This window comes from Muntiacus reevesi, chromosome 13, assembly GCF_963930625.1.
Source record: "Muntiacus reevesi chromosome 13, mMunRee1.1, whole genome shotgun sequence".
Classification (NCBI taxonomy): Eukaryota; Metazoa; Chordata; class Mammalia; order Artiodactyla; family Cervidae; genus Muntiacus; species Muntiacus reevesi.
Window position 1 is genome coordinate 60,328,412 of NC_089261.1, and position 25,105 is coordinate 60,353,516.

Below are 25,105 nucleotides of genomic sequence, written 5' to 3' on the forward strand. Positions count from 1 at the left end.
GTAACATTGAGGGCACGTCCTACTTTTGTCATAGCCAGAGCTAGCCCTGGCTGGCAGAGATCTCTTTTTGCAGACGCTAGGCTTCCTGTGTCCTGATCTTCTGTGCCACTGTTAGGACCATGTGATTTCTAAGGCAGGTGTGAGTCCTGGAAAGAGGTTAGAGAAACAGAGAAGTAAAAGAACCTGAGGAGAAGTTGTACACCTAAATTGGAGGAGGAGGAAGAGAAAAACAAAGGAATGTCATTTATGGAGTATGCTGTATTGTTGACATGGTGTGTGTTTCTTCAGTGTTATTCTAAGCTTCTGTAGGAGAAGTATAAACTTTCTGTTTGCATGTGAGCAAAAGACATATTGATCAGAAAAAAATTCTAGCTAACTACTGGCTCTTTATTCAGTTAAGAATATTTGTAGACATTTGGGTTATGAAAGTCAGGTTACAGCTGTGTTTGGGAAAGTGTTTTCTTCTGACTTCAGAAAGTGTATGCTTGCGTTTCCCAAATGTTTGCAGGTGCAGACTGATTTAAAAAAAATGCATTTGGAGTGTTTTTAAAGGTTTGTAAACCAGAAAACAACATTTTAGAGCTGGGAATATGTGTTTGCACTGTGAATGTAAGAACGATGCAGTTTTGGCTTAATCAGGAGAAGTTCACCTCATGAACTGATCAGGGAGAAAGTTATTCGGTGAGCATATGTGAATTTCTTTAATACCAGTTGGTTCCAGTATGTTATGAGAGTTTTTCTTCTTCTTACCTCTTTTGGTCTTTGTGGAACACTAGGAAGACCAAAGCACTGATGTTGCATCTACAGTTTTTGTCACTGAAAAGATGCCCATGGTTTGGGATGGGTAGTTTTGGGGTACATTCCATTTTATAAAGCTTGTTGATAAAGGTTGTCATTTCCTGAAATCTTGAAGGCAAGAGCCAAAGTCAGTTAGGTATTCTCCTATTTGGAGCATAGAGAGCTGCAGAAATCAAAGTATACATTGCACCAGGACTTGGGAAGAGGTCAGAAAAATGCTACTGGATCCGCAGTTGGAATCTTAGACAGAAAAACAGCTCTACCGATTTGATAAATCCCTCCCCACCCCGTAGTGGGGCTTCCCAGGCACTAATCCCTGGGTCAGGAAGGTCCCCTGGAGGAGGGCATGGCAACGCACTCCAGTGTTTTTGTCTGGAGAATCCCATGGACACAGGAGCTTGGTGGTCTACAGTCCACGGGGTCACAAAGAGACAGACATGACTGAAGTAACTTAATGTGCATGCAAGGACCCCTCCACTGCCACCCAATACACTTTTTGCCTTTCTTTTCTTTTTTGGAGAGATTGTAAACCAAAATTGTTGTTCTTCATTCACAGTGAGTCAGGGCCACTGTCAAAGCCGGGGCCCGGGGGATGGACGCGCCGGGGCTGGTCGTGTCTCCCGCGCCTTCCTCATGGACGCCCTTCTCCCTCTCCCCTCTGACTTCACGGAAACAGCCTCATGCTGGTGGGAGTCAGCAGAACTGGGGACAAGCCCCTGCGCTGTGCTCCCATCAGCCTCATGGTCCGTGTGTGAGGCTTGTGTCCAATAATGCATGTGAAAGTGCTTTCAAGAATTTCAGCTACTGAGCAAAAATCTCCCCAGCGAGGAAGTTCATGCATAAAGGATAGTCTGTCGGAGAGGAAGGGTCGGTGCCAGCGTGATGAGAGAGAGCAGAGACACCAACCTTCATCTGAGAATGAGTCTGCCTTAGCTGGGGTTGCGAATAGGATATGAGGGAATCTTTAGCCACGGGGCCTCCGTCCGCTCTACCGAGATATAGGGGTGAGGGAAGCGATAACCAGGAGCCTTTTCAGCTTGCCGAGTCTGAGTTTGAGTGAACCAGAATAAAACATGAAGCCTTAGACTGCTTCCAGGGTCTAGTCTTACTGTCAGTTGCTATTATCAGTTCTAGTTAAATTTTCTGTAAAACGCACATTTAGTCTTGGGGTAATGTTGATTCTAGAACAGACAGTAGGATGTTTTTAGAGCTCTCGGTGTACTATTCACCCCAGAGCTTAACTCTGAAAGTATGTTGTAGATGGATCGGTCAGGGTTAGAGTCACACCGCCCCCAGGTAACAAGTGTTTGTCTAGACACATTAGAGACTCTAAACTGAAAGAAATATTTGGCCATTTTGTAGTTACATGTTTTATTTAAAATTTTTTATTTTTTATATAATTGTTTTTGCTGGGAAAGATTGAGGGCAAGAGGAGAAGGGGTCAACAGAGAATGAGATGATTGGATGTCATCAATGGATATGAGTTTGAGCAAACTCAGAGAAATAGTAGAGGGCAGGGACGCATGCTGCAATTCCTGGGCTTGCGAAGAGTTGTACACGACTTACCAACCAAACAACAATACAATTTTCAAAGATGGGCCTCCTTCACAATTATTACAAAATACTGACTGTATTCCCTATGTTGTAGTGCATGTCTTTTAACTTATTTTACACCTAATATTTTGTGCCTCTTAACCCTTTACCCTTGTGTTGTCCCTCCCCCCATTCTCTCTCCCCACTGGTAACCACTAGTTTCTTTTCTGTATTTGTGAATCTGCTTCCTTTTCATTACTTATTTTCCCCAGTCTGTTTCTTTTTTTTTTTTTTTTAATTTTCATTGGAGTAGAGTTGATTTGCAATGTTGTATTAGTTTCAGGTATATACCAATGTAGCTTTGTATTTAAAAAAAAGAGAGATTGGAAATTTTATTTGTCCCTCATTTCTATATTAAAGGTTTGCTAAGGAGAATATGCACTGATTTCCAGTGTCTTCTTATTGAACCTGTTTACGGAGAGATGTAGTTATATGAGATATGACATCACCAAAAAGGACATAAGATGAATGGGGCCTAATACAATTGGGTAGTATTGGAGGTGGATGGGCGTGGTGATGAAGTCAGGCATGCTGGAATCAGGAACTCTGGGTTCAAATCTTTGTAAGTTAAGCACTTGGCATGATGTCAGTCATACTGCAGGTAACCCAGTAGTTGCAACTGTTACTATTCAAGATGACAGGAATATACAAGCATATTAGTAATCTCCCCATCACAAGAAAGACCACCGAACTCCTCTAGAGAAAGGGCTTTTTTAAAAAGAATGACCTCATTCCCCTTAACTTCCTTTGTGCATGATGATGCATGATGGTGCATGTGACCCCGTGTACTGTAACCCCCCAGGCTCATGAGATTTCAGCTGAAGCAAATGCTTTAGGCTTGAGTTGGATATTGAAGTGAAATTTGCAAAAGCCCTGCTTGTTTCCTATTCTTTGCAAAGTATTTCTGTCAGAGGTAGCCTGGTCGTTTCCACACAGGCCTCCGGTAGCAGAGCGTGAAGGATCCAGAGAGGTATTTATGTGTATGACTGCATCCCATGGGTATAAACATCTAGCTTGTTAAGTCTGAGGAATCTGTGACTCTGAGCAGTAGTGCCAGACTCCTGTTTGTGCTAGCACTCCTCAGAGACCCGAGTGAGTACTTCTTTACCTGACATGCCTACGTGTGGATTTTTGTTTTGTTGTCATCGGATTGTCTGGTTTGAGTTTTTCTTATGTCGTAAATACATAGGTACAGTGGAGAAAATTTACACCCTGGAAAAAACAGATTTTGAGTAGGCTTGATCTATTCCTTAAGTTGAGTTCATCTTTTGCCCTAGGGCAAAGTTGTCATGATGTGGGGACGTTGGAGAGTCGCATGATTTTGGAATGAGACCTGGGAGGTAGAGGAATTTGCATCCTTACAGTGGTTCTGGAATTGGAAAATCAATGTTATATTTAAAGCAGACAAACGTCTTGACTATATAGAACAAGATAAGCTAAATTTTAACTGTTATCATCAGATTGCCAGGGAAGAAGACAACACTTTAAAGTAAATAATTTACTCTTTCCTCTTTTGAATTTAAAAAGAATATCTTTTAAAATAAAAAGAAAAAAGAGTATCTTTTAAAATAATTTCTGAAGTTTCAGAGAGAACCATGAGAGCATAGATTTGTAGCCTAAAAAAAAGAATTGAGAACTGAGGTCGGTGCATTGGCAAACAAGGCTAAATACATATGAGAGATAATGTATTCTTGAAATGTCTAGAAGAACAAAACACAGTGATGGTGACTCTGTATAGATAATCTCCAGATGTACTTTTCTGAATAGATACAGGACAGTATAATTGGTGGGTTTTTCCTTATGAATTAAATTTGTTTGTTTTTTAAATGGGCAACAGGAGCTGTGAAATGAGAGTTGAGTTAGGATACCAGCTCTGCTGTCTGGACTGACTAATCTTTGAGCTTTTATCATTTTAAAAAACCATGAGAAGAACTGCCATATGACCCAGCAATCCCACTCCTGGGCATACACACCGAGGAAACCAGATCTGAGAGAGACACGTGTACCCCAGTGTTCATTGCAGCGCTATTTATAATAGCCAGGACATGGGAGCAACCTAGATGCCCATCAGCAGACGAATGGATAAGGAAGCTGTGGTACATATACACCATGGAATATTACTCAGCCATTAAAAAGAATTCATTTGAATCAGTTCTAATGAGATGGATGAAACTGGAGGCCATTATACAGAGTGAAGTAAGCCAGAAAGATAAAGACCAATACAGTATACTAATGCATATATATGAAATTTTAAAAGATGGTAACAATAACCATATATGCAAAACAGCAAAAGAGACACAGATGTACAGAACAGACTTTTGGACTCTGTGGGAGAAGGCGAGGGTGGGATGTTCTGAGAGAACAGCATTGAAACAAATATACTATCAAGGGTGAAACAGATCACCAGCCCAGGTTGGATGCATGAGACAAGTGCTCGGGGCTGGTGCACTGGGAAGACCCAGAGGGATGGGATGGAGAGGGAGGTGGGAGGGGGGATCGGGATGGGGAACACATGTAAATCCATGGCTGATTGATGTCAATGTATGGCAAAAACCACTACAATATTGTAATTAACCTCCAACTAATAAAAATAAATGGAGAAAAAAATTAAAAAAGCAAAAAACAAAACAAAACCAGGAGGAGTAATACTTCCCTCAAAGGTCCTTGAGAATGTTAAACTGTTTCAGAGATAGCCTGCCACCTAGTAGGTGTTTATTAAATGTGAAATGTATTGAATTATAGAGGAAGTAATTTAAATGTTAAATTTCAGTGCTAAAATACAGAAATAAATATATGAAACCATTGTGTGATTCTAGGTGACTTGGCAGTTTTGAGGAGGCACTCACTGTTCATTGCTTCCTTTTAGTCTGTTGCTTGATAAGCTTTTCTACAAACACTTTCAATTAACTAAAACAGTGAATTTAAGGGATATTCAAGACCTCAAGGAATTAACAACCTCTTAAAATGGCAGTTGAGTAGGGTAATAAGGATCTGCCTTCATTTTTATTATCATTTTTTACTGGATGTGATCCTGTTATAATACAGTAGTTACTATTTATTTCTGGTTACTTAATGGTGCCAAGTACTGTACCAAATGCTTTATAAATATCTCCTTAAATCCCTGTAATAACTTGAGATGTACACATTATGGCTCTTACTATGTAAATGAAAAGATGAGAAAACACTCTTTTAATAATACGTCTAAACCTGCATAACTGGGAAGACTTAAAAAGCCAGGATAGTACCTTTTCAAGTTATCATCTGTGCTTTGGAACCACCTAACCTAATGATGGGCTTCCCAGGTGACTCAGTGGTAGTGAGTCTGCCTGCCAAGCAAGAGACACAGGTTTGATCCCTGAATCCAGAAGATTCCTTGGAGAAGAAGTCCCTGGCGCACTATTGTCCATGGGGTTGCAAAGAGCTGAGCACAACTTAGTGACTAAACCACCACCAGTTCAGTTCAGTCGCTCAGTCATGTCCGACTCTTTGTGACCCCATGGACCGCAGCACGCCAGGCTTCCCTGTTCATCACCGACTCCCGGAGTTTGCTCAAACTCATGTCCATTGAGTCAGTGATGCCATCGAACCATCTCATCCTCTGTCATCCCTTTCTCCTCCTGCCTTCAGTCTTTCCCAGCATCAGGGTCTTTTCCAATAAGTCAGTTCTTTGCATCAGGTGGCCAAAGTAATGGAGTTTCATCTTCAGCATCAGTCCTTCCAATGAATATTCAGGACTGATTTCCTTTAGGACTGCCTGGTTTAATCTCCTTGCTGTCCACTGGACTCTCAAGAGTCTTCTCCAACACCATATTTCAAAAACATCAATTCTTCAGCACTCAGCTTTCTTTATAGTCCAACTCTCACATCTCTACATGACTACTGGAAAAACCATAGCTTTGACTAGACGGACATTTGTTCACAAGGTAATGTCTCTGCTTTTTAATATGCTGTCTAGGTTTGTCATAGTTTTTCTTCCAAGGAGCAAGCGTCTTTTAATTTCATGGATTCTGGCACCATCTGCAGTGATTTTGGAGCCCACGAAAAGAATGCCTGTCGCTGTTTCCATTGTTTCCCCATCTATTTGCCATGAAGTGATGAGACTGGATGCCATGATCTTAGTTTTTTGAATGTTGAGTTTGAAGCCAGCTTTTTCACTCTGTCCTTTCACTTTCATGAAGAGGCTCTGCGGTTCCTCTTCGTTTTCTGCCGTAAGGGTGGTGTCATCTGCGTATCTGATATTATTGATATTTCTCCCGACATTCTTGATTCCAGCTTGTGCTTCACCTAGTCTGGCATTTTGCATGGTGTACTCTGCATTAAGTTAAATAAGCAGGGTGACAGTATACCACCTAGATATACTTCTTTACCAGTTTTGAACCAGTCCTTTGTTCCATGTCCGGTTCTAATTGTTGCTTCTTGACCTGCATACAGATTTCCCAGGAGGCAGATCAGTTGGTGTGATATTCCCATCTCTTGAAGAATTTTCCACAGTTTGTTGTGATCCACACAGTCAAAGGCTTTGGCGTAGGCGTTAAAGCAGAAGTAGACGATTTTCTGGAACTCTCTTGCTTTTTCTATGATCCAGTGATATTGGCAATTTGATCTCTGGTTCCTCTGCCTTTTCCAAATCCAACTTGAACATCTGGAAGTTCACAGTTCGGGTACTGTTTGTTGAAGCCTTGCTTGGAGAATTTTGAGCAAACCACCACCACCAATCTGCTAATAGGTTAGCTCTTTGAATGCTAATTCACATAGAATTTATTGAGAGAATGGTGGGTCATTAGAATCTTTGAAACATTTCATGCCTAATTAGGACTTGGGAAGATCCAAGGAATTGAATGCATATGTCCAGGGCCAGTTTTTCTGAAACAACTTTTCTGGTGTTTCGATGTAGATTTAGTCCATCTAAGAAAAGTGGAATGACTGTGGAATGACCATCTAAATAATTGTTTCTCAGCCTTGACTACACAAAAGAATCACCTGGGGTGCTTTAAAATGCAAATCACAGAAAAACAGAACCACCCCCACCCCCCTAAAAGCCCAATCCCTATTCTTAGATATACTCCCTGCTTCAGTTTTATAATTGACATATAATGTTGTTTTAGTTGACGATGTACAACTAATTTGATACGAATATATATTGTGAAAAATTACCCCAGTAAGTTTAGTTACCATCTAATATCACGTCACATAGTCACACATTTTTTTTTTCCCTATGATGAGAACTTTTAAGACTACTTTCTTAGCAACTTGCAAGTATATGATATAGTACTGGTAACTATGGTCACTATGCTGGACTTTACACTCCCAGGACCTGTTTATTTTCTAACTCAAAGAAGTTTGTACATCTTGACTCCCATCACCCATTCCCAGAGCTGCCTCTGGCAGCCACCAATCTGTTCTTTGTTTCTGTGAATTTGTTTTTTTCCCGAGATTTCTTTCTTTCTTTTTAAGATTCTAATGTAAGTGAGATCACATGTGTCTTTATCTGTCTGACTTATTTCACTGAGCACAGTGCCCTCATCCACATTGTTGTTTGTAGCAGGGTTTTCTTCTTTTTTATGGCTGAGTAATATTCTCCTTGGAAGTACTGATGCTGAAGCTGAAGCTCCAATACTTTGGCCACCTGATGTGAAGAACTGACTCATTAGAAAAGACCCCAATGCTGGGAAAGATTGAAGGTGGGAGGAGAAGGGGATGACAGAGGATGAGGTGGTTTGATGGTATTGCCGACTCAATAGACTTGAGTTTGAGCAAGCTCTGGGGGTTGGTGATGGACAGGGAAGCCTGGCGTGCTGCAGTCCATGGGCGTCGCAAAGAGTCGGACACGACTGAGCGACTGAACTAACTGACTGAGTATTCTCCTAGATGCTCTGATGTAAACTGAACTGTTGCATATCTTCTGGAGGCCCAGCCCTGGGATGTCTCAGATCAGCCCCCGCCCAGGAATCTAGGAGTCAGACGCCTGGGTCCCGATTTGCTTGGCCGTCTGACTGCAGACTGGGACTGCTCTCACACCGCACTCCCCACCCCCTCACCCTGTGTGGTGGGGGAGGTAGGGGATGTGAAACAGCTGTCCGCATCCACATCATTCCAGTCAGTGCGATCTTCTAGAAAGGTCTGCTTAGAAGGTTATCAGCTGTCCAGCGCTGTTTCTTCATGTGTACCCTTTCCACTGTTTATGCTTTGGGGATGCTGGCTCTGTGTTGTTTGATCTCCTAGTCCGGTAGCATCCCAGAGGCAGGTGCCATGTTTGTAAAGATTGAACATAAGTCCGCAGGCTCTTCCCAATGCTGGGCACACACAGGTGCTGGTTCCTTCTCATGGGATCAGGTTTTCCCATCTTTCCTTCCCTCTTTCACCACCGTCATCCTCTGCACCGCCTGACTTCTCTTCTGTTCCCATCACTCTGCAGCCTTCCTTAACTGGAATGATGGCACAGGGCGGTAAAGCCAGCTGTGGACAACACTGTACACAGAAGGGGATTTTTTAAGGCGGATAAGTAGCTGCTATTTGCCAGAGCACCCTATTGGAGCACAAAGTCTGTGGAAATATGGTATTAGCAGGTTACCAGTTGGAGCACAAAATTAAATTTTCACAAGCAAATATTTGTCCATAGTAATTTAAACCATTTTTTATTCCGTTTACACATGAGGGGGCAGTATGGTACTGTAAAGCAAATGCTCTGTTGAAATTGTTTATTTCTGTTGGTATATGATAGCTTTTAGATGAGAACTTGTAGATTGTGAATATAATTCTGACATGTTGGTTAGCTAGTAAATGTGATACATATAAGTGGTACCCTTAGTATACACAGGTCATACACCTATTTTATTCAGATGCATAAATAATAATCTCTGTGCAACAATGGGACTTTCCCTCAGTGCCTTTTATTGTGAGTTGTATACTTATGGTTTATTTAATGCTACCTGACTTTCTCCAAGTATCTACATTTAGACCATCAGTGCTCTGGAGATACAGTGTCTGTTAGGGTGAAGTCTAAATATTTTATATTGGAACTTCATTGAAGGCTGAAGGGACTCCAGTGTTGGGGATGGGAAACTTCTGAACTCAGGTCTTGGCAGCAATGGAAATTTTATTATAAATCACCTCTATGTTATGCTTCCCTATATGGCACAGTTTGGAGCGTCCCAGGTAGCACTAATGGTAGAACCCTCTTGCCAGTGCAGGAGACTAAGAGACATGGGTTTGATCCCTGGATAGGGAAGATCCCCTGGAGGACAGCATGGCAACCCACTCCAGTATTCTTGTCTGGAGAATCCCATGGATAGAGGAGCCTGGCGGGCTACAGTCTACGGGGTCACAAAGAGCCAGACAAATGACTTAGGACGCACGCATGGTGCAGCTTGCGATTCTCAAAGAAAGAATGTTGCTAAGGAAAGAATCAGCACATTTTAATTAATGTTGTTGTTGCTGACAGATGAATGACACTGTAGATAATGAAGATGCTGATATTCTAGGTTTCATAAGTAGAGGGGAAGTATTTAAGGGAGGTTGGAGGGTATTAAACAAATTGATTAAACATACAGAGCATTTTATGAAAAATGTATGTGGACTCTGAAAGGTAATTTCATAAGCACAGGCTATTTTTAAATGTGTAAAAAATATTTGCAGTCGTATGTTTCTGTTTATGTAGTTTGAAAAAAAAAATTGAAACTAGCATTCTGGCATAAATATAACCCTGTGTGAAATTGAATGGGATATTTGTTTTTAGTGTTTTATCCTGGTTACTTCCTTTGTGGATGAAGAGCAGTGGCATTGTCAACATCTGGTGGAGATGATTAGACTTGTTTAGTTTGGGCATGACTCTATTTTGAAATATAATGATTTGATGTTGCTTTTACTTACTGTTAATGAGAAATTTTATTTTGAAATCTTCTGTTAAAAAATAAATAAAAGATTTATGACTTATGCCCAAAATTTAAAGGCATGGATTTTTGGCTCCAGCAGCCCATTTTGGGTGGACTCCAAATCAAATGTTGTTTGGGATTGGTATACTGTTGCAAAACCCAAGTTTCTGTTCATGGAAAACAATTAATGTCCTTTGTGTTTCAATGGCAGATTTTTAGGACCCCACCTGATGCCACATTGCCTGAGTCAGTCCCCCTGTCAGCACCCCCAAATGCTCCGCCAAGACAATCGAAGAGGCAAGGCCAGAGGACTAAGAGACCCGTGGCTGTATATAACCTCTGTCTTGAACTGGAAGATGGTAAGATGTTCATTACATTTTTCTTCTTGCCTTTGTTCCCAGGGCAGGCCATGGTTTCCCATCCTTTGTGTTTTTAAACTTCCTTCTACCCTTAAGATTATAATTTTTTGAGATTAACAGGGAGGGTAAAGCTTTTGCATCAGGGAGAGCTTGCAAAGTTTCAGTTTGTGTTTGTCTTTGTTATGCACGGTTCTTTTTTAACTTTGAAAAACACAGCTTACATTTCTTTTTTGGGAGGCTTGTGTGACCTCCTGTGAGGTTACATAACCCTGAGACAAATGCAAGAAGAACTAAAATGAAAGCAGGTCTTTTGCAAGAGGAGCAGATCCAGTCTGATGTTCAGTGCATTGAGATCAAAGGCGCAGGTCACGGTTGCACTGGGTCTGTGCTTCTGTACCATCCTCGCCCCAGTTTTCTGACTTTCTCTTGAGGCGGGTGTCTTATCCGGTGGCAGAGGTGGCAAACTGACCACGGTCCGGGCTTACCTGAGTGGACCAAGCTACACTGGGACTCTGATCAGTGGAAGCCCTCACTTTCCATCCAAACCACCCTGTTCCAGCTCTCTCTTGTCCTGTGGTTGCCACCTGTCTCAGCATTGCCACCTGTCTCAAATTGGAATTTTAAACAGTGATCCTTACAGAAGAAGGCTGTGAGCTCACTGGACACACCCGGTTGTGATTTGTAACCGTGTGGTCAGTGGTGTGGAGAATAAGATTGAAACTGCCAAGGTTTTATTGGTTTGGCGGTATGAGCTGATTGTCAAAGGGAGGGAAGAAATGAAGATAGAACAAATCCAGTACCTCCATCATACGCAGCTGTATAATCAAATATCCACATAGCCAATATCCAAAGATCCAAGCCAGCAAGTGACATGTGCCTTTAACTCCCAGGGGGTCTGTGCAGGAGACTCAGAATGCCTCGTGTAATAACATTGAGGGCTAAGGCGTTCCAATATTCTTTTAAAGTATTTAAGACATACGTGCATGTGATACAAGTCTTAGTTTTACAGTCACATCCATATTTTCCAGAGTAAGGGCATGATTTGTTGTGTTATTGCCTTGGCCGTGTCCAGCTCTTTGCAACCCTCTGGACTGTAGCCTGCCAGGCTCATCTGTCCATGGAATTCTCCAGGCAAGAATACTGGAGTGGGTAGCCTTTCCCTTCTCCAGGGGATCTTCCTGATCCAGGGATTGAACCCAGGTCTCCCACATTGCAGGCGGATTATTTACCATCTGAGTCACCAGGGAAGCCCTATGATTTAAAGCAACCTTTAATTTCAGAGCCGCCTTTTAGTCCTTTCAGCTTCTGCACCCAGCTAACTTTTTATCCTCTCCTCTTTTTTTTTTCCCCTCACATTCACTCTCTCTCCAGAGTTGCTAATAAGGAGTAAAGCTGACTGGTTTGAATTGCACCTTGACTTTTATCTCACTTGTCCTTTGGTGGAAGTGTTAAAAGATTAGTGAATGAGGCATATGTTGGAAAGTAGGAGGGGGAAAGAAATCAAGGTGACAGGAAACAGTACCTACACAGCCTCATCAACTTTGAGCAAAATCGAATTGGCTCTCATTTCATAAAAGAAATGATCAAGGAGGGACCTTTCGTTTTAGAGTTGCATCTACTTGGGGGGCAGGTATTTTTAGCAACTGAATCAGAGTATCCAGTCATGTGAATATAGTTTACTAAGCTTTTGATCATTGGGTTGCTGAGTGATTATTTTTAATGGGTAAGAAACTGCTGAAGTGGTATTTAGCATATTTTTTATGGATATGTTCAAAATGGTGTACAGTCATAGCTTTTCTGATTTTTAACATAATAATTCTTTAAAATTTTTAATTATAAGGAAAAAAGATTGACAAATATTTAATTCCTTTAGTCTGTTTTTATATTCACTGTTTATATGATGTTTTAATCTACATTTTGTCTTTTTATGAACTTTTTGTTAATTCTTGATTTCAGCCTTTGGTTTTTTTTTGAATATTGTTACGATCACAAAAGCTCATGATTTTGGTCATGGAGTGATTTTATTTTATCTCACAGGTCATAATAAGATAAAGCAACTGAAAACTGTTACTTATCTTCTCCCCTCACCCCAACTATTTGTAGCTCAGCTTTAGTGAAACTCAAATTGTGTAAAAAAGGATTGTTTCAGAGAGAACAAAGTGGGAGCCATATTTCACATATTCTAAAAAAGGAAATAAATGAAGAGGTGGTGAAAATGCTTTTGAAAGGAAGCATACAGAAAAAGGATACTAAAAAGCTTTGTTATTGATTACTTAGCATACTGAAAACTCTACCCTTTCAAAAAAAAAAATCTCTTCATATCACCAGGACTAAATGTTTTTCAGCTCTATTTGGAATTTTCAAAAGTTTAATATTTTTATGCATTTTTTTCTTATTTATGATCATTGGGTCACTTCTCATGTTTATCTAGTTTTGGTTAAAGTATGCGTTATAGCCAACTTTGGTTGATTTATTTTTCCAAATTGTTTGGTTTGAGTCCAGTAGACAATTTAAATGCAAGTGTGTTTCCACCCTCATCCCCCATTTATTCACTGTAGTACAAGTTAGATTTAACAAAGTCCAGTACAAATTATTTTTTTTTAAAGTTAGGTAATTTATTTGCCAAGATTCAAGGAATTAGTTTGGATGGCTAAAGATTTTCTTTCTTTCTTTCCTTTTTTTTAAAAATGTTTTGCTAGCGTATAGTTGCTTTGCGGTGTTGTGTTGAGGATTTTCTTAAGCTTTTTCGGTCACAGATTTGGTATTTGAGTGAAGTGGTTTGTAGTATGTTATTTCTTCTTCTGCATGCAGTAGGGTGTGAAACTATAATATGTGATGTATGGAACAGCCAACCCTGGAAAACACTTAGAATTGGTTTCAGTTCAACATGTAGCAAATCAGAAAGTCATTATTACCAGTCGGCAAGCCTGATGGCATGAGCTGAAGTAGGATAGGCTTGAAAAGTGTAGTCCTAGCTTTGCCTGTGTGAACAGGGGGAGACGCCCTCTGCTGTTACACATGGTTCTTATTATGTTTTTTTAATCCCCCCCCCCCAAATTTAATTAAAGATACTTAGTATCTTTACTTTCAGTTCAGTTCAGTTGCTCAGTCATGTCTGATTCTTTGCGACCCCATGAATCACAGCACACCAGGCCTCCCTGTCCAACTCCCGGAGTTTACTCAAACTCATGCCCATCAAGTCAGTGATGCCATTCAGCCATCTCATCCTCTGTCATCCCCTTCTCCTCCTGCCCCCAATCCCTCCCAGCATCAGTGTCTTTTCCAATGAGTCAACTCTTCGCATGAGGTGGCCAAAGTGTTGGAGTTTCAACTTCAGCGTCAGTCCTTCCAATGAACATCCAAGACTGATCTCCTTTAGGATGGACTGGTTGGATCTCCTTGCAGTCCAAGGGACTCTCAAGAGTCTTCTCCAACACCACAGTTCAAAAGCATCAATTCTTTGGCGCTCAGCTTTCTTTATAGTCCAACTCTCACATCCGTACATGATGTGAAAAATCATAGCCTTCACTAGATGAACCTTTGTTGACAAAGTAATGTCTCTGCTTTTTAGTATGCTGTCTAGTTTGGTCACAACTTTCTTCCAAGGAGTAAGCGTCTTTTAATTTCATGGCTGCAGTCACCATCTGCAGTGATTTTGAAGCCCCCCAAAATAAAATCTGACACTGCTTTAGCAAAGGTTTAATTGGTATTGACACATTTAACCATACTGCATACGTAGGCTCATTATTTCCCTTTGTTAATATGTGATTTAATGATATTAAACTTGTTATTTGCAGGAAACTTTGCAATTTAGTTTCCTAAGGACCTCTGTTGATGATTAATATGAACTGAAATGGATATAGTATCTAGCTAGATTTCTAGAGCAACTGTTAAATCTTCTCTGAAATTCTTATTATTTTGTAGAAGCCATATTGTTCACTTTAATATAGCATTTTATACTCTCAAAACCTTAAAGCTGAGTAGCTTTAGCTAAGTCAGTTGAGAAATAGTGAAATATGAGGTAGGCTGCTCAGTGCTAAAAAGTAGATGAAAAAATCAAAGACTCCCTTTTATTTTATTCTCAATTTATGTTCCTGTGTTTTTATTTCCTCAGAAGTGGTAGTAAAGTAACTTAAAAAAAAGTTAATGTATGTTGTGTTTTTGTTTTCACCTGCCCACTCCAAATTTTTGTCCTTATTACCTCTTTTTTAATCACATGGATTTCAGATGTACATTATAATTTGACATCTGTATACACTAGAGGTTAATCACCAGTACAAGTTAGTTATAATCCATCATCATACAGTTGACCTTCAACCCTTTCATTCACTTCCCAACCCTCTTTTCCTCTGATAACTGCTAATCTGTTTTTTGTATCTATGTATTTGTTTTATTTTGTATTTGTTGTTTATTGTTGTATTTGTTTATTGTTGTTTTGTTTTTAAGATTCCGTATGTGAGTGAAGTAATATAGTATTTGTCTTTCTCTCTCTGGCTTACTTCATATAGCAAAATACTTCCAGGGTCCTTATATGTTGTCACAGATATCAGGATTCCATTCTTTTTCATGGCTGAGTTACATATATACATATGCAATATATATGGTACACACATATATCCGTTCATCTGTCAGTGGACACAGGTTGTTTCCCACATCTTGGCTGTTATAAATAATGCCGCAGTGAAAATCGGGGTGCATGTGTGTTTTAGCATTAATGTTTTTGTGTTCTTCAGGTGAGTACTCATAGGTGGAATAGATGGGTCATGTGGCGGTTCTATCCTTCATCTCTTGAGGAACTGTTTTCCCTAATGGCTGTAGCAAGTTACTTTCCCACCCGCAGTGCTCCAGGGTTCTCGTTTCTCCACAGCTTCTCCAGCATTTTCTTATCTTTGAGGATAGTCATTCTAACAGGTGTGTGGTGATACCTCATCATGATTTTTGATTTGCATTTTCCTCATGATGGATGATGTTGAACATCTTTTCATGTGTCCTTTGGCCATTTCTATGTCTTCTTTGGGAAGTACTTGTATTCTCTGCCCGTTTTAAAGTTTTGTTGATTTATTGCCTTACTTTTGGCTGCCCTAGGTCTTCTGTAGTTGCGGTGACTAGGGGTTCCTCCTCTTTGTGGTCCATGGGCTTGTCGTGGTGGTCGCTTCTCTGGAGGAGCACAGGCTCCAGGGCCTTTGGGCTTCAGTGGTTGTGGCTCACAGGCTTGTAGGATCTTCTCAGACCAGGCGTCGAATCTGTGTCCCCTGCATTGCAAGGCGGCTTTAAACCACTGGACCACCAGGGAAGCCCTCAGCCCATTTCTAACATGGGTTGTTTTATTTATTTTTTGTTTTTATTGTTAATTCGTATGAGTTCTTTATATACGCTGACATTTTAAAGTGTTAAGCCTTATTGTATATGTGGTTTTCTAATATCTCCTTCCATTCTGCAGGTTTGCCTTTTCATTTTGTTGACAGTTTCTTTTGCTGTGCAGGATTATATAATCTGATTTGTTTATTTTGCTTCTGTTTCCCTTGCCTTTGGAGTCAGATCCACAAAAAAAATTAGCTATGACCAATGTCAGTGAGTTCACTGCCTTTGTTTTCAAGGTATTTTATGGTTTCAGCTCTTACATTCAAGTGTCTAATCCATGTTGAGTTAGTTTTTGTGTCTGGTCATTCTTTTGCATGTGGCTGTCTAGTTTTCCCAGTGCTGTTTATTGAAGAGACTGTCATTTCTACATTTTATGTTATTTGTTCCGTAATTTAATTGTCCTTGTGTGTGAAAGTTTATTTCTGGAATCTCAGTTCTGTGTTTTTGACCTGTGTGTCTGTTTTTGCTCCAGTACCATACTGTTTGGATTACTATAGCTTTGTAGTATACTTGGAATAAAGGGAGTATAATACCTCCAGCTTTGTTGTTCTTTCTCAAGATTGTTTTGGCTATTTGGGGTCTTTTGTGGTTCCATACAATTTTTAGAATTATTTGTTCTGGTTCTGTGGAATATGCCATTGGCATTTTGATAGGAATTTCATTTTGATAGGAATTTTGATAGGCATTTGATAGGAGTTCGAACCTGTAGATAGCATAGATATTTTAGCAATATTTTTCTAATCTGTGAGCATGGAATATCTTTCCATTTATTTGTGTCTCCTTTGATTTCTTTCTAGTGTCTTATAGTTTTCAGTTTACAGATCTTTCACCTCCTTGGTTAAATTGATTACCAGATATTTCATTATTTTTGATGCAGTTTAAAATGGGATTGTTTTCTTAATTTCTGTTTCTGGTAGTTTGCTGTTAGTGTATATAAAAGCCACAAAATTCTATATATTGATTTTGTATCTTGCAACTTTAATGAATTGATTTATTCTAACAGTCTTTTTTTTTTATTGGAAGCTTTTGGAGTTTTCTATATATGGTATTATGTCATCTGTGGATGGTGACAGTTTTATTTCTTCCTTTCTAGTTTTGATGTCTTTTATTTCTTTTCTTACATAATTGTCATGACTAGGACTTTCAGTACTGTGTTCAATAAAAGTAAGGTGAGAGTGGGCATCCTTGTCTTGTTCCTAATCTTCAGGAAAAACTTTCAGCTTTTCACTGTTAGAATATGATGTTAGCTGTGGATTTGTCACATATGGCCTCAATTATGTAAAGGTTCATGCCCTTTACATGCACTTTTTTGAGAGTTTTTACCATAAATGGATGTTGAATTTTGTGAAATGCTTTTTTTTGTCACCTATTGAGATGATCATGTGGTTTTTATTCTTTAGCTTTGTTAATGTGATGTATCATATTGATTGATTTATGGATGTTGAACCAGTCTTACATCTCTGGAATAAATCCCAATTGATAATGATGTAAGATCCTTTTAATCTATTGTTGAATTTCATTTGCTAATATTTTGTTGAGAATTTTTTTCATGTATATTCATCAAGGTATTGGCCTGTAATTTTCTCTTTTTTTGTGGTGGTCTTGTATGGTTTTGGCATCAGGGTAATTCTGGCTTCATAAAAGATGTATGAAAGATTTCTCTCCTTTTCTTTTTTTTTTTTTTTTTGAGAAATGCTTGAGCAGGCTGGGTTTTAAATCTTTGAGTGTTTTGTAGAATTTGCTAGTGAAGCCATCTGCCTGGCTTTTTGTTTGTTGAGAGATTTTTGATTACTGTTTCAACCTCCTTACTAGTAATTGGTCTAGCTTAGATATCCTCTTTCTTCTTGATTTAGTCTTAGAAAATGGCTGTTTCTAGGAATTGATCCATTTATTCTAGGTTGTCCACAGTTTGTTAGTTTATGATTGTTTGTAGTAATTTTTTATGACTCTTTGTATTTCTTTAATTGTTACTTCCCCTCTTTCATCTCTGATTTTATTTAGTTGAGTCCTGTCTTTTTTTCTCAGTAAGTCTAACTAAAGACCTGTCAGTTTTTGTTTGTTTTTTCAGAAAACCAGCTTGTAGTTTCATTCATTTTTCTATTGTTTTTTCATCTGTTTCATTATTTTCTAGTTTCTTTAGATGTGAAGTTAGGTCGTCTAATTGGAAATTTTCTTATTTCTTGAGGTAGGCCTATATTGCTGTGAATTTTCTTTGCTGCATCTCATTGATTTTGGCATGTTGTATTTCTGTTTTTATCTCTAAATATTTTTTATCTCTCCTTTGATTTATTTGATGTATTGGTTCCCTGCTTACCTTCATGATTTTGTGGATTTTACTTTTTTTTTTTTTTCTTGTGATTGATTTCTAGTTTCATACCACTGTGGTTGGAGAAAATGCTTGATGTGTAATTTCAGTCTTGAAACTAGTGAAATCACGTGTAACCTATCTTGGAGAATGTTCCACATGCACTTGGAAAGAGTGTATATTCTGCTTTTGGATGGAATGTTCTGTATTTGTAGGTATTTATTAAGTCCATCTGATCGAATGCATTGTTTAAATTCAGTGTTTCCGTATTGATTCTCTGTCCGGATGATCTACCCTCTGATGTAAATGAGGTGTTAAAGTCCCCCGCTATAACTGTATTGCCTTTAATTACTCTCTTTGCATGTCCACTGATACTTGCTTTTATATATCTTGTGCTCCTCCACTGGGTGCATATACATTTATAAATCTTATCTCTTCTTGCTGTATTAACGCGTTTATCATTGTATAATTCCCTTCTCTCTCTTTTATTACAGTCTTTGTTTTAAAGAGCATTTTGTCTGATATGAGTGTCATTTTCTCCAGCTTCCTTTTATTTCCGTTTGTGTGGAATGTCTTTTTTATGTCCCTTCACTTTGAGTTTGTATGTGCCCTGTCTTCTGAAGTCTGTCTCCATTCAGCCATTCTCTCTTTTGATTGTAAAATTTAGTCTTTTTACATTTAAAACAATTATTGTTAGGAATGTACTTACTGCCTTTATGTTAATTGTTTTCTGGCTGTTATTGAGTTCTTCTCTGTTCCTTCTCTTTCTATTAATAGCTTCTTTTGTCTTGGTGGTTTTGTGTGTGTGTGGTATATTGACATTTCTTTATCATTTTCTTCTGTATGTTTACTGGAAGCTGTTTCTCATGGTTTCAATGAGATTCACATATAACATTTTCACAGTAACCCATTTTAAGTTGATAGCTGCAGCCTGTTTTAAGTTGATAGGCGCTTAAGGCTTTTGAATGTGTCCAAATTTATCTTTTTACTCCCCCATCACATTTTATACCTTTGAAAAAAGTTATTTTAGTAACTTTTAATGAATTTATTTATTTTTGACCACACTGCACATCATGTGGGATCTTAATTCCCTAGCCAGGGATCAAATCCATATTCCCCGCATTGGAACATTGAGTCTTAACCACTGGACCACCAGGGAAGTCCTCACATTTTATACTTTTGATGACACATTTTACATCTTTTTATTTTGTGCAGCTTTTGACTCATTATTTTAATTTTAGTTAATTTTACTACTTTTTGTCTTTTAACCTTCATATTTGCATTTTAAGTGGTTGATTCATTATTTGTTTATTTTCATTATTTGTTGTTCATTATGTTTTCCTCTTCCAGCGATCATTTTACTTTTATATGTTATCTCTTATTAGTGCCATTTCTTTTCAGCTTGAAAAATTCATTTTAGCATTTCTTACAGGGCTGATTTAGTGGTGATAAACTCGTTTAGCTTTAATTTATCTGGGAAACTCTTAATCTCTACTTCAGTTCTGAATGATAACTTTGTGGGTACAGAATTCTTGGTTGGAAACTTCTTTCTTTCAGCACTTTGAATATGTTGTATCACTAAGTTTCTGCTGAAAAATTTGCTAATAGCCTTATGGGGCTTTGCTTGTATACAACAAATTGTTTTTCTCTTGCTGCTTTTAGAATTCTCTCTTTATCCTTAACTTTTACCATTTTAATTGTATGTTTTGATGTATGTCTTTTTGGTTTCATCTTGTTTGGAACTCTTGGGCTTCTTGGACCCTTGGAAAGTCTGTTTCCTTCCACAGATTAGGGAGGTTTTCAACCACTATTTCCTCAAGTAACTTTTCTGCCCCTTTCTCTTCCTCTTCTCCTTCTGTCACCCCTGTATATGAATATATTCTGCCTGATGCTGTCCCAAAGGTCCCTTAGCTTATCTTCACTTAAATGCTTTTTTCTTTCTTTTTGCTGCTTTGTCTGGGTGAGGCTTGTTGCTTTGTCTTCCAGCTTGCTGATTTATTCTCTTGCCTCATTTTCTCTCCTGTTGAGTCCCTGTAGTGTATTTTTCAGTTCAGTTATAACTTACGTTTGGTACTTTCTTATCCTTAATGTCTCTTTGTTGAAGTTCTCATTGTATTCATCTGTTCTTCTCCCAAGTTCATTGAGTACCTTCATGACTATTACTTTGAACTCTGGACAGGTAAATTGCTTATCTTTTGTTCTTTTTCTGAGGCTTTGTCTTTTTCTTTAGTTGGAAAATATTCCATTGTCTCTTCATTTTGTCTCATTTAGTGTTTGTTTCTGTTACTGACTTTAAAAAAAATGCACAATGTGAAAGTTGTGAGTTTTATTTGGGGCAAAATGAGGACTATAGCCTGGGAGACAAAATTCCAGGTAGCTCTGAGAAACTGCTCCAAGAGGTAGCGGGGAGGGGAGGTCAGTATATATGTGATTTCAGTAAAGGGGGAGTACATGCAATCAGGCACATATTCTTCTTTTCAGAAGGTTTCCATTAGTCACAAGGAACCGTTGTCACCATGAAGGATTTTAGTGCTTTTCTAGATATGAGTAGATACAAGAATTGTGCCCTCATAAAATCAGCTCCTGAGAATATCTAACTTTCTAAAAGCCTGTCCTGTCAGTTTCCCAGAGCGTAGAGTGACTCATTTCTGCTCTCCACACCATGAATTCCTTCCAGGGGGTATTGAAAATCGGCAACTGCAGCAACTCGTGATTTAATCCTTATAGAGTTGGATGGCAAGTGTCGATTTGTAGTTAACATTATGTATTAGGTAAATCAGCTCTCTCTCCCTGAATTGAAGGAATGGCCTTATTTAGGAGATTCCCTGTGGGGCTCAGAAGTGTTTTCCTGACTGGCCCACCAGAGCTAGGTACTCAGGGAATATTCACGGTGTGGGCAGTGTGTGCTCTCTTTTGGTGGGACTGTGGCTCCCGCTGTGGTGTCTGGTGGATGGGGCTGGCCCCTAAACGGTTAGCACCTTTTCATATGAAGAGAGACTTTTGTTTGTTTTAATGTCCCCATATATAAGGAAAGTTCATGAGGCTATATAAAGTGTATTCTTTGCTATTTCCTATTCAAGGCAGAGGAAACATTTTAAAAGAAGGTTGGGAGTGAGTGAGAAGATTATCATCTGAATTTTGACTAAGCTCTCCAATCCTTCCTTGATGCTAGCTCTAATTTTAAACAGAACTAGACATTCACAGGACTAGTTTTTATTTGTATCTTCTTGGGTAATTAGGTATTCTATGCCTATCTTCTTTTGTACATGATATAGCAGTTTGTTTGTTTAGACAACATAAAAAATATGACTTATAATGAGTTGAAAACAAAATCATCTTGCAAGCCAATTGGCAAGATTTGATATTGTTTTAGAGTAGTTCTTACTTGGGTATCGTTAGGTTGGCACTTTCCCACTTGGATCCCCAATGTGCTAACTGCAGCACATTTTGTTGAACATGTATTATAGTCCTACACTGTGGTAGAGAACATGATGACAATGTAGAGCTTTGTCAGCAAAAATGTGGAAACACAACTGTTGAAGGGGAGATGGATTAACAATGAAACGGGACCATTTCTCTCCTTTCTTAAAGGAGGGAACCTGCCCTGACACACGTTGGTCTCTAAAATCATATTAGAACAAATCTGTCTGGAGGAATCAAGAAGGCTTTTGAAAAAGGCTGGGTGGATAATTTAAGCTTAGGTTGTTTGGGCTTGAGTCAGAAGTAGGAACTGGAAATAAATAGTTGTCTGGTAGAGATGTTAAAGCAGGTTTTGGGACTTCTGCAATGATCAGATGTGGAAGGTGAAGGCAGGTCATTAAAACAATCATCATCAACAACATTTTAGGCTCATAGGTAAATCTATTCCTTGTGTTTATATTTTAGTCTGGTCCTGAGGCTTTTTTTAGATAAAAATATTTAAACCATCTTCTCATCAAAAGGAAGAAATCTTCTCATTTTGTTAGTGTCATCAGTATATATTGTTATGTATAACTGCTTTAGAAAATAGATTTGGTATAAGTAGTGTATATGAAAACCAGTGGATAGAGAAATATTACATAATGACTAAAATGTTGCATCTTCCTAGAGAAAGGATAGTGTCATAAGTTATGAACAGTGTATTACAGAACTCAGTTTTCTCCTACTTTGCCTCACAGACATATCCATTCATTCATAGGCTTTTGTATAGGACAGGCAGCACCCACATACTCAAAGATGGTTCTTTCAGTAGAAGTCGAGGATGGCAGGCTGACAGTCCTGGCTGCTAGGCCCTCCCTGCTCTCAGGCCCAGCAGAGTGTCTTAGAGGGTAAATGAGGAGTTTGGGGTTGATGTGTACAACTTCTCTAGTTAAAACAGTCGGCAAGGACCTGCTCTGCAGCACGGGGCTCTGCTCCATACTCTGGAAGAGCTCAGGTGGAGAGAGAATTGGAAACAGAACAGACTCCTGTATGTGTGCAACTGAATCATTTAGCTGTCCACCTGAAACACACAGCGTTGTCAATCAACCATGTGTGTGCTCGGTCATGTCTGCCTCTTAGTGACCCCATGGACTGTAGCCCGCCAGGCTCCTCTGTCCATGGACTTCTCCAGGAAAGATTACTGGAGCAGGTTGCCATTTCCTTCTCCAGACAATCTTCCCGACCCAGGATTGAACCTGAGCCTCTTGCATCTCCTGCATTAACAGGCAGATTCATTACCCCTGCGCCACCAGGGAAGCCCATTAATCAACTATTCGCCAATATTTTAAAAATGACCTTCATGAAGACATGCTTCTGTAAGTAAATTGTTACTACCCCATCCTCTCTCAAATTGTACAAGGGCCCTTATGTGAGAGAAGAACTGGTGTAAAACCTTGGATGATGTGGATTTTCAGAGCTATTGGCATTTCCTTGTAGATATATCTGTTCCGTTTGCATAGAAGGATAACCAACCCAAGTAACTGGTCACAGGTAGATCTTTGTCTTAGGCTTGGTCATCTTGCGATTCTTACCTTTTTTTTTTTTTTTTTGCATGACCCTTCCTGGGTGGACCCTGGATAATAACTTCCCGAGGGTCAAGACCTCTTGTCATCTTCTCAGAGGAAAGTCACAGTTCCGTAGCATGGAATTACCGTGTTGTGAAGTTAAATCTAAGATCACGCTTGACTCAGTGACAGCCTGTGTAGACAGATTATGTCTCACTATCACAGTGATTAGATCAGTGGGTTGGAAAAGGCAGTTGGAAAGTCAGGGCTGTGACTGAGTTGTGGCCTGCCCATAAATCCTGCACACTGCCTCCTCTGCATGGGCGTCTCCTCAGTTGCCTCCCTGAAGCTCAGCCCCCGTCGTGTTCGCGACAAAGCACGAGGCAGCTTCTTATATGACTTCCTCTATAATCTTAACTGTGCTTCTGTGTGGGATGAACATTTCCCCCTTCCTCTGGAGGGGGGAAAAAGGCTTATTTAATGCCTTAAAAAAATACATAGCTGCTTCTGTGGTGAAAATAAGTTCATGGCAGGTAACTTGAATTTATAGAAGAGAGAAGAAGTCTTTCAAGCTTGTCTCCCTGTGGTGTGGGTTTTTTCTTCACTTCTAATAGCTTTTATTTTAATTTCTAGTTCTGAATTCAAGCAGCTGTCACTCTCTTTATAGCCCCCTTTGAAATGCTTACAGCGTAGGAGGTAGCTGGGCTGTCTAAGAAACATCTTTTCAAACCAACCAAAGTATTGTTTATCCTGAATGAAATAGATTTTTTAAGGCTGTCAGGAGTGACTGATTTGAAACATTTCCTTTGGTAGCCAGGAAGATAAGGAGAAATCTTGAAGGGAAAGGTATTATCTCAATGTGGCCGAGTCCAAGTGACTTTGATTGCTCAGAAAACTCTTATGGACCATGATAAAAATTACCAGGCGCCCAGGACTTCCGGATGGTCTACTGGTTAAGACTCTGCACTTTGACTGCTAGGTTCCAGGTTCAATTGCTGGTCAGGGAACTAAGATCCCCAAACTGTGCAGAGGAGCAAAAGAAAAATTTTACCAGGAGTAAAGAGTGCCATATACAATTACTAACCAAACAAACCTGTGGCCAGTTAATTTGTACTTACTGAATCCTTCCCAGCTATTGAAGAAAAAAATGACGTGGGGTTGAGTCAACTGTGGAGACTGCTCCTATAACCAGTTGTCTTCTCATTGCCTTTTATGAACCCTGGGTCACAATTGAGCAGCCTGACTCCTCCTAAATGCTCATTCTACTTCCTATGGCATTCCTGTGTGTCTTCTGAGCCAGTATTTAGAAGTCCAATGTCACCCTTGGATGGGGGGGAAAAAAACCTTCAAGCCTGTTACAGTGAATTATACATCTAATATTTTGCGTGTACTAATATTTATTCTCTGAGCTTAGCAGCATGAGTTTTTGATCTTGAAATGTGATGATGGTCATGGTTTTAGTTTTCTCTTTGGGTCAAAATAGAAATAGTGACTCTAATTCTCTGGTTATTATCTTAATTATTTCAAAGGTGGACTCTTTTAACATTTTTAATACTTACTGTGAGAATAGAATACGTAATTGAAGAGGGTAACACTCGTGCATAGGTACAGATACCATATTATATATATGCCAGCTACTGTTGTTAGCGCTATTTGTTAAGCTTATGTAATCCTTATAACAATCCTTTAGGTGGTACTGTTATCGGTATTTTATAATTGGGGAAACTGAGACTCAGAGAAGGCTCAGTAGCGTCCTTCAGTCTCCCAGCTGGTGAGTGACAATCCCAAGATTGACCAGTCAGATCCCAGAGTTTGGGCTCCTTACCACTCTGCTCAAGTACAAACCAAGTGTCT

General features: G+C 39.3%; 1 protein-coding gene across 3 annotated transcripts in view; it reads left to right on the plus strand.

Annotated features, from left to right (window-relative positions):
• Positions 1-25,105, plus strand: part of ARHGAP10 (Rho GTPase activating protein 10) — a 357,872-nt gene that overhangs the window by 289,331 nt on the left and 43,436 nt on the right. For all 3 annotated transcript variants that reach the window (XM_065904301.1, XM_065904302.1, XM_065904299.1), the window contains one exon: positions 10,474-10,621. In XM_065904301.1, coding sequence (XP_065760373.1) covers positions 10,474-10,621 — 148 coding nt within the window. The remainder of the gene's footprint in view (positions 1-10,473; positions 10,622-25,105) is intronic.